The 14,697-nt window shown below is 51.4% G+C and overlaps 1 protein-coding gene across 2 annotated transcripts in view; it reads left to right on the top strand.

Annotated features, from left to right (window-relative positions):
• IFT140 (intraflagellar transport 140) overlaps nt 1-14,697 on the top strand; it is an 88,133-nt gene that overhangs the window by 32,048 nt on the left and 41,388 nt on the right. For both annotated transcript variants that reach the window (XM_033101081.1, XM_033101082.1), the window contains exons 13-18: nt 577-704; nt 2,933-3,050; nt 5,879-6,009; nt 7,822-7,990; nt 9,610-9,741; nt 12,749-12,948. In XM_033101081.1, coding sequence (XP_032956972.1) covers nt 577-704; nt 2,933-3,050; nt 5,879-6,009; nt 7,822-7,990; nt 9,610-9,741; nt 12,749-12,948 — 878 coding nt within the window. The remainder of the gene's footprint in view (nt 1-576; nt 705-2,932; nt 3,051-5,878; nt 6,010-7,821; nt 7,991-9,609; nt 9,742-12,748; nt 12,949-14,697) is intronic.

Genomic DNA, 14,697 nt, shown 5'->3' with positions numbered 1-14,697 from the left:
CTCAAACGTTTTATTGAAGTATGATATACATAGAGGAAAGCAGACGTGTCGTGCATAATCGTTCATACAGCTCAGTGAGTTTTCCCAAATGGAATGTATCCATGATGTCACCACTCACTGACCTCCCCACCTAAACGCGACCACTTACGTGACACCAGCAACACAGTACGCGTTATCGCGGGCTTTCACCTCTGCAAAAGCAGAGGTCTGGATCAACCCCTGCAGGTGGAATTGAACGTCTCACTGCCCTTGGCACTTTTCTCTTTTAGCATCCTCTCTGTTGCCTCTCTAATACTGTCTCAGGCTGAGGTTACATGTGTATGTGCTTGTTACCTGGCTGCTGTCTGTCTCCCCCTTCAGGCCTAGAAGCGTGAGGGGTCCCCGAGAGCAGGACCCTGTCTTCCCTGTGTTGTGTTAGAATCCCTCGGAATACTGGTCACACTCTGAGCCACCAGTAAACACTGACTGAATGCATGAGTGGAGCACACGAGAGTCTCTGTAAATAAGGTCTAGTCACAAAACTGAAATGCTACACAAGCTGCTTTTCTGAATTTCTTGTCCTTTCCTTTTCCTCAGGGAACGGTGAAACAACTCTTGCTGTTCTCTGAGACGGAGGGGAACCCGTGCTTCTTTGACATCTGTGGAAATTTCCTGGTTGTAGGGACGGACTTGGCTCACTTTAAAAGCTTTGATCTTTCCCGAAGGTACAATTTTTGTCCAAATGAAAGTATTACATTTTAAAAATTCGGAGATAATATGATGAGCAGAAAATGTAGAGGGGCTAGAAAACTCTCTATGCTCTCATTTTAACATTCACATGCCACTTAATTTTTTGAAACACCTTATATCTTTCCTGGAATTCTTAATCTTTGCATGATGAGGAAGGGAGCAGCATAGGGGAAGAAGAAAGGGCTTGAACAGGTGATTCTCGGGGGATTTTGTCAGGTGATGAAACTTCTGTGTGATAGATACACAACACTGTGCGTTTGTCAAAACCCGGAGAACTTTACAGCACACAGTGTGAGCCTTAGTGTGTGCGAATTTTTTAAAAATCTTAGGTTGGGGGATCCCAGGATGGAATATAGAAGGTGACAAAACAACCTACCTGTCTCACAGGTGTGTGAAACGAGCTCCCTGGAGGGCGTGTGGCTGACCTAAGCCACTTTGGGAATGAGTGACGACTGTAAGACTATTTGCACAGGGAATGCACACAGCACACACTCCAGCTGACAAAGATAATTCCCACAGGGGACCAGGGTGACAATCCCATAGGTACCCTGGGAGTGAACAAGGAAGTGCATGGGTGGAGGGTGGTGGAGCCGGTCCGCACGGCTGGGAGTTTGCGGACAGACGGGAAGAGGTGAGAGGGATCCCTGCGGTGATGGAGACAGGAGTTTAAGGTCATGTTTAGCTTAATATGGATACAGGTGGACACACAGGAAGACATGTACAGACATGTCTATACAGCAGTTAGTGCGCACACATGGCCTTGTTCTGCCAGCTGAGGGCCTGGAGGCCAGGACACCCCCAGAGCAACCAGCACACCAGTACCCACCCTGGGGTTTCTAACAGAATCTCCAAAAAAAAAATGGAACCAAGGTCCTTGGAGAAATGGCTGATTTTAGGACTGAGGCGGGAAATGTATGGAGCAAATGAGCCTGGAGCATCTTAAGTGTCAGACAATAAGAAAGTACTTAAGAGAGAGAGAGACAGAGAGAGAGAGAGAGAGAGAGAGAGAGAACAAAAAAACAGAATACAATGATGGGGTGTGTCAAAGGGACATTGGAGCCAACTGAAAGAGCTCCCAGGGGCCAAAGCTGGAACCATTTGAGCAATAAAATAAATAGAATAACACCGTATTGTAACCCAGAGTAGAAAACAAATATCTATGAGTTCATACTGATAGAAATGAGTGATGGAACAAGTTAATAAATAGAGAGGAGACAAATCTGTACAGAAGAATTCCAAATAATTTACATGGACTCTCCTCCCTCATGGAGGGGAGCAGAACTCCCCACTCCGTGAATGGGGCCTGCACATAGTGGCGTCCTTCCAAAGGGGACAGTATAGGGAGGGGGGAAGAAGGAGTGACGTTACAAGTGTGACTCCAGACTAGAGACACCAAAATCACCATCTCAGAGATGAGTCATGTCAGTGGCACAGACCCCTGATGTGACGTGTGACAGTGGCACTGTACCTCTGGGGTCTTCTCTGCAAACCCCCACCCCAGTCTAATCATGGGGAAAACATCAGACACATCCCAGCAGGGGGGACACTCTACAGAACACCTGACTAGTCCTCAAAACTGTGGCGGCATCAAAAGCAGGAGAGTCTGAAACATGATCCCAGCCAATGGGAGCCACAGGAGACGTGCCGACCAGACCAAACGTCATGTGGGTCCTGGGACAGGAACCGAGGATGTGTGAATGAAGTTAAACACAAAACAAAAAATCATAATGAGCTACCACTATAAACCCAGCATTGTTTCCATTGGTAGCAAAGTAGAACCAACTAAACAGGAGGAATTAAATAAATTTTCCTTCATGTGATGGAGAACTATGCAACTGTTACAAATGTAATGAAACAATCCTTCTGAAAGGAACGATCAGGGACCTACCTCAAGGGGAAATATAAGGGCAGAGCAGCATTTTAAATAAGCCTACTTTGTGTAAGAAGAGGGAAGAGGATACATATTCCTATTTGCTCGGAAGGACGGAAGAACTCTGGGAACTGTTAAAATCTCACTCTGTCTTCTGAGCCTAGCGGGTTCCCACCGGCCACAGGGAACCCCGGGGTGAGAGCAGCTGGGCTGTTGGGGGACTCCAAGTTCTGTGAGCAAAGGTTTCTGCTCCCTCGGAAAAGAAGAAGCAGGTGCTTGTTCTGCACGGTGAGCCTTGGGTTTGCACTGAGGTCCTTCTCCTCCTCCCTGCAGAGAAGCAAAGGTGCACTGCAGCTGCAAGAACCTGGCTGAGCTGGTCCCTGGAGTGGGGGCCATTGCGTCACTCAGATGCAATGCCAACGGCAACAAGATAAGCATCCTCCTCAGCAAGGTGGGTGCCGCGGGGGTGGGGGGGGGCTGCCTCTATTCCTCCTCCTCCAGGCTCCTGTCTGTTAGTCGCTGCCTTTCAACTCCACTCCGTGCAGCTCTTTGTGTCCCAGCTCCCCTTCCTCTTCCTCTTCTGTCCCCTCTCCAGGGTATCCCCTCGTGCTCCCCACCTGCATAGCTTCTGTCCTATCTCTCCATTTCTTATTTCATCAGAAACAGTGGTTTCTTCTCTGCAAAGAAGAAGAAACCACTTCTCTCTTCTGTCTCACCTCTTTTCTGCCTCTTCTCATTGCCCAACTAAACCCTCGACCCGAGGGGGTGACAGGACACTTGCGGGCACCTTTGAGCCTCTTACGTAGAGATGGAGTGACGTCATGGTGTTGGCGGCCGCGTGGTGGGTCTGAAGGGCAGGTGACGGAGGGCAGCGTCGCCCTGTTCTAGGTGGGCAGTGCCCTACGCCCCTCTCGCATGTGTTGGTGTTTTCATTCATGTGTCTGTTTATTTACGCGTTGATCATCGATTGGCTTCCACGTACCAGGCAGTTTGCTGGGCACTGCAGATCCAAACTGAACAGTTAACCAAGAGGACTCGGTCCCTCTCCTGTGGACAAACAGACACCGATCAAAGAATGAGACAAAAGTACATTTTTATAACCCTGGTGAGAGCTGGGAGGACCGTGAGCCGTGCCAGGAGAGCGAGTAACAGGGCAGAGTCGGGGTCCAGGGAGCTCAGGAGGCCCCTAGAAGAGGTGAAGGTTGAGCCAACCTGTGAGGGCACAGTGGGGCGCGGCCTAGTCAAGGCCCAGAAGGTGAATCTGCTGTCACGGGGCGAAGCCAAGGCTGGCATGCTCAGTGGCCCATCACACAGACGGACCCTGACGCAGGGGTGGAGGCGGGAGTGTGGTCTTTCTAGAGATGTAACTAAACGGTGGGTTAAGGCACCCAGGGTGCCGAAGTCCCCTTGGCGCCCTCGCAGCCATTCCCAGGGCTTGGGGCTTGGCTGGCTGTGGGTCGGGAGGGCGGAAGCTGGCTCTAACGCTCGGAGCTGGGCAGGGAGGCCTGTTTCAGTGTGCTGAGTTTGAAGCATTTGAGAGGCAGCAAGTGGGCAGTGAAAAACACAATCCTGGGTCTCAGAAGGGCGGTCTGGCTGGAGATAGAGGCCCTTGGGTGGAAAAGAGCGGCCGCTGCCAGCGGTGACCAAGGTGGGACCTGGGGAGGCCGAGGGAGTGGCCTGGCTGGGGCGGTGGGGGCGGCTGAGGAGACGGGGAGGTCATTGGAGCACCACATGGTCACTCGTTTGTTCAGTATCAGGGCCGGTGCCAGGACATCCGCACACAGGAAAGAAATGGGGTCCACGGGCTGTGGGTGGGCCATTGCCATGGTGCTGGGGTGAGGAGTGGGGACCACTCCCTCTGGAGGCCTGATTCTTAGGGGCGCAGTGAGATTGAGGGAAGTTAACGCTGACGAGAAGAGGCAGAGGAGAACGGAGTCGGGGGGTCCAGGGAGAGAAGCGGGGGGCGGCAAGAGGAGGCAGTACTTGCCTGTGGTAAAAGTGAAAACCAAAAGAAGAACTAGCGTGAGGGGGTCTACAGTGAAGGTAGCCCCCACTGGCAATCGCCAGGGGAAGGGGATGGGCTTTGGATTGAAAGGGTGGCACAGAGGGGAGCAGGAGGCCGTTTGGGGTGCATGCAGGCCCCCCCCATTCCAGCATGTGGGGTCCAGGGTCTAGAGACTGAACGCTGAGCTGGGAGAGGAGCTGAGCCCATCCTCTGTGTTGCAGATGTTGCTCCCAGGTCGTCGTTCATTTGTCGTTTTGCCATGGAATCGTCATGACTACCAGCCTGTATTTTTATGTCGTCAAACCTACCGATGATTTTAACTTGCGATTTCTGCCCCTGCTCTTACGCTTACAATATCTCCTTTAGTCTAAAATTTTGGCAAATTTTCATTTTATGACCTTTCTTTTCTAAAGTACTCACATCCCGTTTACCATTTCGATATCTCCTAAAGTAAAGCTGCTAACAGTCTACCAAAGTTCTTGGCATTTGTTGTCCCTGGAATCCACGCGGGTTCCCTTTGCTCGGTTTCTTTTGTACGTGCACACGCACACCTCTCCTGTGCGAGGATCCAGAAGAAAGAAAAAGAGGTGATGGTAATGATGGCGGCAGTCACAGTAGTAGCTGTGGCATCTGGTACCTGACACTTCCTATTTGATGAGCGAGGGGACTCAGATCCAAGGACGCAGCCAGCTGTGCTGTGGCTGAGATCCCTGCTCACAGCCCTAACTTGATGGTAGAGTGGCTGGGACTCGGGAAGGACGAACAAGAGAGACACACACTAGTGGGGTTGACCGAATAAAAGGGAATGTCTGCAGGGAGGAGGGGTGTGAGCACAGGCGCGAGGGAGGACTCAGAACCCAGAGCCCTTGGGATGCCCACAGGGCAGGCAGCCTCTGTGCAGAACAGTTTCTGAGATGCCCAAACCACCCCCCACCCCCCGGCAGCTGAATCAGAACTGGTCCATCAGGATCTAGATTCCATCGTGTTCTCGTGGTTAAGCCACCTCAGCTAAGGTGACATGGCATGCAAGTCAGTATTGAGAACAGCTAGACAGCTGTAGTCGACCTTCAACGTTTTCTAGGGTTTGTTTTCAATTCTCTGAAATGAATAAAGTAGCAATTGAACAACCCATCAGTGGCGTGAAGGTACATTGACGTGCAAATTCTGAATGTTGGAAGAATGCCGGCCAGAATGGGTGGTGGGTCACTGGCCCCCCCGACGTGTTTTTCTCAGACGTGTGGTCACTGGGAGCTTCTGGTTTTCTCTTTCCCTAGGCCGACAACAGCCCCGATTCAAAAATCTGCTTCTATGACGTGGAAATGGACACGGTGACCATCTTCGACTTCAAAACGGGACAGATTGATTGGAAAGAGACCTTGTCCTTCAACGGGCAGGAAACTAAGAAGTAAGATTGTGGTTTGGGAGGATTTGGTTGAAAAAAAATAAATGTTGAAAATGATAGAGTTACTCGTCAACTTCTAGGCAGGTTTTGCTAAGTTATACCTCCGTCTTCAAAAGACCCCAGCAATTACTTACAGTGAAGACAGAAACTGAAGCAGAAACACACTGAGGCAGTTGAGATAGATTTGGGTCCTTAATCTGTTTTCTCGGTTCCCAAGGTTCTAGAATTAGGTTCCGAGGTGTCTACAGACGTGGTCCCAAATAACAGGATAGAAATGCAGTGAGCCTGAGACCCATCAGCGTCTCTGATGGCAGGGAGGGTATGTGTCTTGTAGAGAATATATTTCTAGACAAAAACAATTGTCTTTCTTTGGGGAGTTCGTGTAACGTGGATTTGGAGTTCCTTCCTCTACTAAGAAAATATTCATAGAATTTAAGTGCTGATACTGGCCCTTGTCCGTGGAGCCGCAGCGTGGCCGTCGCTCCGATGGGTGTATAAGCTGCAAAAGCGACTACAGAGGCGAGAAGCCCGCAGGCTGATGGCTCAGGGGAGAGCAGACTTTCAGGAAAGGCCTAGCCAGTGCCTTGCTCTTCTTTTGCTCCTATCATAGCCTCTTCCTTCCCCTGTCCGGCCTTCCCCTCACGCTCCCACCTCTCTCCTCAGCATCTTTTTCTGGAACCGTCCTTCACCTGGTACCTCAAACTCACACCTACTGGTGGCCCCACCTGCACACGCTCATTTCACTTCTCACCACGTTTGGCTCCACTTCTTCATCTCCAGGTGTCCCTGGGGTTTCTTGCCGTCACCTCAAAAATAGACCCCAACTCAGCCTCATTTCCCAGAGACCCCGTAAGAACGGGGTCCACAGCACCACTTGTCTGGGTCACCTGGTCTAAAACCCCAGAACGAACCTTGCCTTTAACCCCCATTCTCTATGACTCTTAAGCCCCAATGTTTCTTGTTTTGAAATGTCTGTCACGATTTCCCCTTGACTCTCTGCCTGCCGTTTGTGCTTCCCTCCCAGGAGCTGTAGGAGCTCGGGGCCACGTCCTTGTGTCCGAGTGCCACTCGCCAGGCTAGTCCTGAGGTGCCCCTGGTGCTCCGTGGGTCCCCAGAAACGCTTTGGTTTGCACCACGTTTGTCTACCTGCCCTGCTTTCTGCTCGGTCCTGGAGCTGTGACATCTGTGAGGGCCACTGGTTTCCTATAGGGTCTGCTCCCCGTGCTCCTACACGGCCGCACAGGCACATGGAGCCCGTCCCTGACTTGTCACGTTCCTCCAGGTGGCAGGTGACACTCACTGTGTTCCGTCAGGCGCCTGCCTTCTTTTAAGATCTGATCCACTCTTTGCCCCCCAACCCATTTTGTCTCGCTAAAGTTCTTCATCTCATTCTGGGCCCGTAAAACATGGAGGTTTGGAGGTGGGAGGGACTGGGGGAGGGGCACTACATTACACAGGCCAAGGCTGAGGATGGAACCCAGGCCTGGAAACTGTCAGGAGGGGGTGCTGTCCCGCCCCGAGGTCCACCTGCTGGTCCTGCATCAGAGACCCTCCTCCGGACCTCTGGAGCCAAAGCTGCCTCGTCTGTCTCTCTCTAGTTAGACTCCACCGGGGCTCTTGCAACCAATTTTTTGAAATCTTGAAGAATATAATCAGACAGGCTGCATCACAGCACGTTGTGCGAAGGGGCACCCCAGTTGGGCAGCCTGGAACTAGACGTGGCCTCCTACGCCGACAGGAGACCGGACCGGAGGTGTTTCCGGGGGCTGAGAACAGGAATGCCCTTTCAGTGCTCTGGACGGGTCTCTCTTTCAGGAACCATGCCTTTTTGGACGAGAAGCTGGCACACCATGTTCCCGTGAGCCACTTCTGGGATCAGAGCGACCCCAGGCTGTTTGTGTGCGAGGCCGTGCGGGAGGTTACGGGAGCCCCGCTGCAGCCCACAGACAGGAAGGTCCACGCCGAGGACAGTGCTGGCCCCACGGTATGGCACGGCCGCGTCGAGGTTTACACACGTGGGGACGTGTGTCAGACGTGTGGGCTCACGAGCTTGGTAACCAAGTTTCTGGAAAAGTTACAGGGAAATTCACTCACGTGGAGCAGGGCTGTCCCCTGCAGGATGCCTGGGTCCGTCTACCCCACCCTCTCTGTCTGGTCTGACTCAGGGTCATACCCCATTCTTTATCTCCTCTGACACCTGCTATTTTCTCTTGAGGATGGAGCCCTTTATTGAAACAGTTAATACAAATTAACTCCTTGATGTCAGCACATCCTGTGACAGAGGCACTGAGGCAGGGTGCTGACTCCTCATTCATTCCACAACCTGCCATGACCCTCAGACAAGGCTGATTCCCACCGAAGTGGCCTCCCTGCCTCAGTCACCGCTCTCTGCTCTCACCACCCCACTCCTCGGGCTCTGCAGGGCCTCTGTCCCCTGTGCTGATGTCAGTCGGGGCCCCATTCCCCCCACCCCACAGGCCAGGACCCTGACACTTTCCAAGTCTTGTGTCTTGTGGGACGTCGAGCGGTCTCTGGGAAAGCCTAGTGGTCTGCTGTGCTTCTCTCTAGCACGCCTCATTCCAAGAGAATTTATACGAATAAATTCCAAGAGAATTTATTACTGAATTTATCAGTAAGTGAGCAGAGGACAGCAGCCCTGTCGCTTTGGGACGCTTATCTCCCTGCCAAAGGAATTTCCCGTCCAGGATGGTAAGAGTTTGGACCCCAGAGACTATCAACAACCAGTGTCCATGCCCTGAGATTCTCAGAAGCAAATCCAATCCTTGGTTCTGACACACTTGAGTGGTAAAGTGTATTCAGATGGCGGGTGTGTCATTGGATTGAGAGAAGCGAAGACATCACCAGGGGAATTTTCTTCAAGATAGAGGGCCTGGTGACAAGTCTAGACAAGCCATAAGAATGCGCAAATGGATCATGAGTGAAAGGTGGGGGAGTGGACACGTGAGGGGCGCTTCCTGGCAGTTTGATCAGATAGCTCTTTTGGTCTTTTATGAAGATGATGAGGCATTGTAAGAATTCATACGGCAAGGAAAGTCTCTGGCCCCCCGGGACCTCCTTCCAGAAGGGGCTACGGCCTGGTATTGCTGTTGTGAGTCCCGAGGGACAAAGGACAGGGTCCTGCAGAGTCCCTTGCCTCTTCTCTCATATTCCCTGTTCCTCGAAAGCAGAGGTGAGAATCTTTTTGTCGTCGTCGTCGTTGCTCTTAGTGGTTTTTAAATCATGAAAGAAACCAAAGGGCACATCTTTTGAAACACAAGAGCTCTTCTTGAGGTTCATTGCCCAACTCAGTGGGAATGACTAGTCTTTGCTACAAGGAAATCAGTCAGGGAGAAGGGCCGAGCGGCTCTCAAGCCGGGTGAGGTGCATCCTTTGAGAAGATGGCGTCAGTTTTTCCAAAGAGCAGCAGATGGCGATGGAGGCTGGTGTGGCTGCCGAATGCCCAGGAGAGTGGGGGAGCTGCGTCAGCGTGCGCTCATCCTCTTTTCTGTCCGTACCCCAGCAATGAAAATGGGAATTAGACACAAAATGGAAAAGTATATTGCCAGAGTGAAACCAGAACACTACTTTTCCCCTCTCTCCCAGGCGGACGTGTGGATTCTGTCCTTCTTCGTTTCCGACGAGCATGGCTTCTTGCTTCAGGACAGCTTCCCCCGGCCTCCCGTCTACCAGTCTCTTCTGGGAATGCAGGTGCCCCATTATTACTTCACCAAAAAGGTGAGAACCCCACGAGCGCTGGGCAGTGTTCTCGGGGTCCCCCTCTTGTGCTGGGCTGGGGTCTCCCAGGTGCTCGCTGCGCATTAAGCAAGGCAAACCGTCTGCTCTGGTTTGTCCCCTGAAATTCCAAAGAATATGGGGTCTCCTGTGTTAGGAGAGTCACTCGATGTTGCTCTGCTCTCAAGACAGCGTTGTGCTAAGGAAAAGGGTGCTGGTGTCACTCAGGGTCCTCCCAGCATTTTCCCTGCAGATGCCACACCCTGCAGCTTTCCTGTCTCCTTTTTTTGTAATTCTAGCTTCTTCTTAAAAATTACGTATTCTTATTTCCACGGTAGAAAATTTAGAAGCTACAAATAAAGACCAAAGATGACGTAAATCTCCATAGCCCCAGCCCCCAGAGATGGTTGCTGGGAACAGGCTGGTGTGTGGTCTTTCCGGAGGTTTCTTCACGTACCCACGTGTGTGCGAGTTACATGCACATACGGTTTTTACGTAAGTTTGTGAGAGAACGAGGTCGTTTTCAGCGCACACATGCACACGCCCCGACAAGGTTGCTTTGGACGAGTTAGTTGCCTTCCCTGGGACTTGGTCTCCCCGGCACCACGGCCCCCTGATCTGTGAATGTTATGTGACGAGGTGCACTTGGGGCCGTGGTTCTGGGGCGCGGCTGACGCTGCACGTATGATGGTGCACATGTTCGAAACAATGGCTCTGGGCACCGTTGGTTCACACGTCCCTAAGCTCAACACATCAAACAGAATCGTACGGCCGTCGGCACAGTGAACAGTGGGTGATCTGACCTTTCCTTGTGTTAAATGGAATTTCTCTGTGAAGCTTGGGAAGGGTCTCATGGGACCCCCAAATTCCGGAGTCGACACAGGTGTTCTCAATCCCTTATTTTTGAAGTAGATTAGTTTCACCAGACGGGCATTTCTCTGAATTTTATTCTTATCGAGTACTCCCGAGGCGTTTTCATTTCTCTTTGATTTGAGAACTCAGAAAGTTGTGAGAAACATTTAAATGCTTTCTATCGAGTTTTTCCCCCCCATTCTCACGTTATGGACTTTGGTTTCTCCCACACATTTACGCGGCCTTTTTCTCTCTCGTTTCTCGTCACCTCTGCCCGCTCTCCTCGTTGTCCCAGAGAGGAGACGTGTGCGATGCCGTGTACGACGACGCCCCACTTACCCTCTGTCACTTGAACTCGGGAGTTTCCTCAACATCTTTTTTTTTCTTTAAGTTCTAGTTGTGTGTGTGTGACGATACTTCTCCCGCTGTGTGTCCTCTTTCGCCAGGTTTAATCAGGGACGTGACGCCGTGTCAGCTTCTCATGGGAGCAGCACGCCCACGTCACTCCACAGAGCTCTCGTCCCGGTCGGATGTCTGTAGTACAGGACATAGTTTGTTTGCCTGCATTTGCCACGTAGGACGTCTTTTTAATTTGAACCTAAGGTTCTTGGGATGAATGGCCACTAAGCCTTGCGTTTCTCTGAAAGCCGCCCTTCTTCTGATGACTGACCTGTAGTCACGTCCCTCGGCCACGTCCCGGCCAGCAGTTCCCATCATCCACATACTCGAGGGTGTGGATGAGAGTCGACAGCCCTGGGGGCCCAGCTCCCGCTTGTGGCCCAGTCCCTGCCTAGCAGAGCTGTGAAGAGAGCAGTGACGACAGTGGGTGAGGCAGGGCCTCCAGGCGCCCTTGTTTCTCTGAGAATTCCCGTACATGCTCACGGAAGCAGGGCTCTGATTAGATCGCTGCAAGGTTGATGGACGTCAGGTCCTGCCTTATGGCTATTAAACCACAGCAAGCAGCAGTACCCCGGTTGTTTTTCCGCACACACATTTCTGGAGGTTTCCCACTCAGTGCCAAATCAGCCCAAACGCCAGCCTCCTGCAGCCTACACATAGCCATGAATCCTGAATTTCAGCCGCCCTGGACCGTGGGCCACCGCGGGGCCTTTGCTTATACTCTGCCCTGTGTATGTGGATGGGTCTTGCCATCCACACCCAGGTCTGACACATTCTACCAGTGTCTCAAGGCCCCGGTCAAGCACCCCCTGAAGTTGGGACCGCAGCTGAACTTGAGAAGCAGCACTGACATGGAGGAGCTGCTGGGAACTGAGTCAGAGGCAGGTGGTGGAGGCAAGCGTTGCAGACGTCAGAGAGTAGCAGCAGATTCAAGACCAGTGATATGCAGGGGGTGCTGGGTCCCAGGAGGGTCGATTATGGCCCCCCCCCCTTTACACAGGGGAGCTAGTGTGGACACCAGAGAAATGGATCCTACAGAGAGAAAGAAGCAGACGATGCAGAAGACAGGGTTGTACATGTGGGCTCCAGCCTGGAGGAGAGCGGGCGGACACAGCACCCAGCAGGCCGGAAGGAAGCTGACATTTAAGGACGGCAGTCCCCTCAGGAGGTTGTATTTCTGTGTAAGAAGGCCTCAGGCAGCACACTAAATCGTGCTCGTGCTGGGGCCAGAGGATGCTCTCTCTCTGTCTTCCTCTCCGCACACCTGTTTGGGAGCTCTGCACTCAGTTGACAGTTCTCCTGAGAAAAACCAGTGAAGGGCGCTCCACTCATCCTGGTTGTCATTTTGGAAAATTCCACCTGAAATCGCGCCGGTGTTACTTCATTTTAAGACCTTGTGCATACGTGTGTATATGTCTGACTTGACGGTAAAAACTCTCGTTTACAAAACAAACCTGAGAGGTGAGGATTTTCACAGCTGTCTTATAACTGTGGAGAAGTTGACATCAGGGAGGCGGAGGCTGAAAGGTAGGTTCCTGCACACAGACGGCCTTAGCTCATCCACTGTCTGAAACCAAAGCCAAAAGCTCTGATAACTTTGAATGAGGACAGGGTGTCTGATAACTTCATTGCATTTGGCAGGGCCTCCCACCGAGTGTCTGCAGAGGGACCCCCAGGGCTAACACAGCTCAAGGAACAGGCTTAGCATAGACATTAACTTACGTGAACAGAGAAGTAAATGGTGCCCTTTGTCGTTCAGCCGGGAGAAGCAGACAGAGACGACCAGGCGGATTCAGGGCACCCCTGCATCCCCCAGATGGTGGGCAGGAGGCCCCTGCGAGACTTCGTGGGGCTGGAGGATTGCGACAAGCCCACCCAGGACACCATGCTCAACTTCACCTTCTTCGTCACCGTCGGAGACATGGATGAAGCTTTCAAATCCATCAAACTCATCAAAAGGTGAGGAGTCCATTCACCGAGATGTCAAAGGGATGTGTACACCCTCCAAGTCTTTTCTCTGCGTCTCTCTTCCCCTTCTAAATGTGAGTCTGAGAATCACTAACTCTTCCGTGATGCTGTCATGCTGTATGTCACTCAGTGAAATGGCGCTGCACTTGCAGACGCCAGGACACACCTGGCACGTTGCGCCGTCACAGAGTGGTGCATTTTGGGAAGCGGGTGAGCCTGGCTCTCGGCCACTGCCATGCTCATAGCCTCTTGGGCTGGTCATTAGTTATTTTGATTTATTTTATAGTGTTCTGGACACTTCCTACTCAGAAGTTCCGCAGTTGCTAAATACTCATAATACTTCCCATCCCTCTGGGAAGAATTGCTACTAAACAAAAAGGGGTTTGATCATGAACACTCAAAACAGTAGGGTGAAAAGGCATTAAAATTGATCTGAAAGAAGTTTTCAATAAAAGGCTGTCGACAGGCAGCTTTCTCTCCGTTCCTGAGAGAATTCTTCAATTCTTCCCAAGAGCATTTGACAGATTTTAATCTTGAAAGGGTAGAAAAGTTATTGAAGAATGAAACTAAAGTGGGAAGAGAAAGATGGGAAATTAAATTGCCTGGAACAGGTTCCCTCATTTGCAGTTTCTGGTCGTTTCTGTAACACGGAAGCATCTTTCTAACCAGCGTGTGACCCTAGTCCCTTGTCTTATTTCTAAAACAGGATGGCCATACCTTGTTCCAGTTGGGAGGGCTTGTTCCACACTGGCCATTTGAACAAGAGGACTCTTAGTTTGGGAAGTGAACCAGAGTGGCCGGATGGCACAGCCCAGCCAGCCTTTCTCTGGTCACTTTTCATTTAATAGAAACACGATCACAGTCCGTAATCAACCACGTGGCCAACTTTAAAACTTTAATGTACATTTATATAGTCATATACATAATATTATTAAAATTATACATCTTAAATATTCCATTATTCTTTTAAAAAACAATTATTTTTAGCATAGGATCTGGAGGAAAGTCCATTGTCAGAAAGAAGCTCAGAGAGAGGAAGCTGTGACCTAACTGTTCCCCATGAGTGTACTGGTTGTGGGACAGGAATCTGGCTGTTTCTACACTGAGTGCTGAGATGGTCAGGCCACAGATGCTTTTAAATCGTCTCAATCGCTTTATGTTCTTTAAAGCACCACCCCAACCTGCCATTCGTTCTGACTATCCTGGGGCAATATGGCTTCATATTCGGTCGCCTCGCTTCTCTGGAAGGTTAAAAGTAACAAAGCTGAACGTTTCTTGTGGGTCAGCCTAGTGACGGCCGGGGTCTTACCCTGCTTTTGCTTGGCACCCAGCAGTGCCCAGGCGGGATCACTTTCCCAGGCCAGAGGATGGCGACAGTGGTTCCACCTGTAGGTGGCGTGAGTTCAAGCAGAGCCGCTCTTAGAGGACTGTGCTTATACATGTAGCCGGGCCGTCCCAGTCCCGCGTCCCAGGTCCTCGGGGGTGTGGCCGGTTGTTAGGTGTTTCCTGTTCAGCCCGGGCAGTTTCGGCCTATTCGCCTCCCACAGATTTAGGTGCTGGGCTGTTTGCAATCAGTGTCGCCTCGTGAAGGCATTCTGTAGCCCCCTGAGCATTTGGCTGAGGACAGGCTACAGATTTTATAGGGGAAAAAAGTGCACCGATCTCTGAATTTCTTTAAACAAATAGACTTTCCCCCTCTTACTCCGCCAGCTGTGTGTCCACCATCGTAGGGCCACAGTG

The sequence above is a fragment of the Rhinolophus ferrumequinum genome (assembly GCF_004115265.2).
Source record: "Rhinolophus ferrumequinum isolate MPI-CBG mRhiFer1 chromosome 15 unlocalized genomic scaffold, mRhiFer1_v1.p scaffold_54_arrow_ctg1_1, whole genome shotgun sequence".
NCBI classification, from domain to species: Eukaryota; Metazoa; Chordata; class Mammalia; order Chiroptera; family Rhinolophidae; genus Rhinolophus; species Rhinolophus ferrumequinum.
The sequence above is the reverse complement of the archived record's forward strand: the minus strand, read 5'-3'. Positions and strand labels throughout refer to the sequence as shown.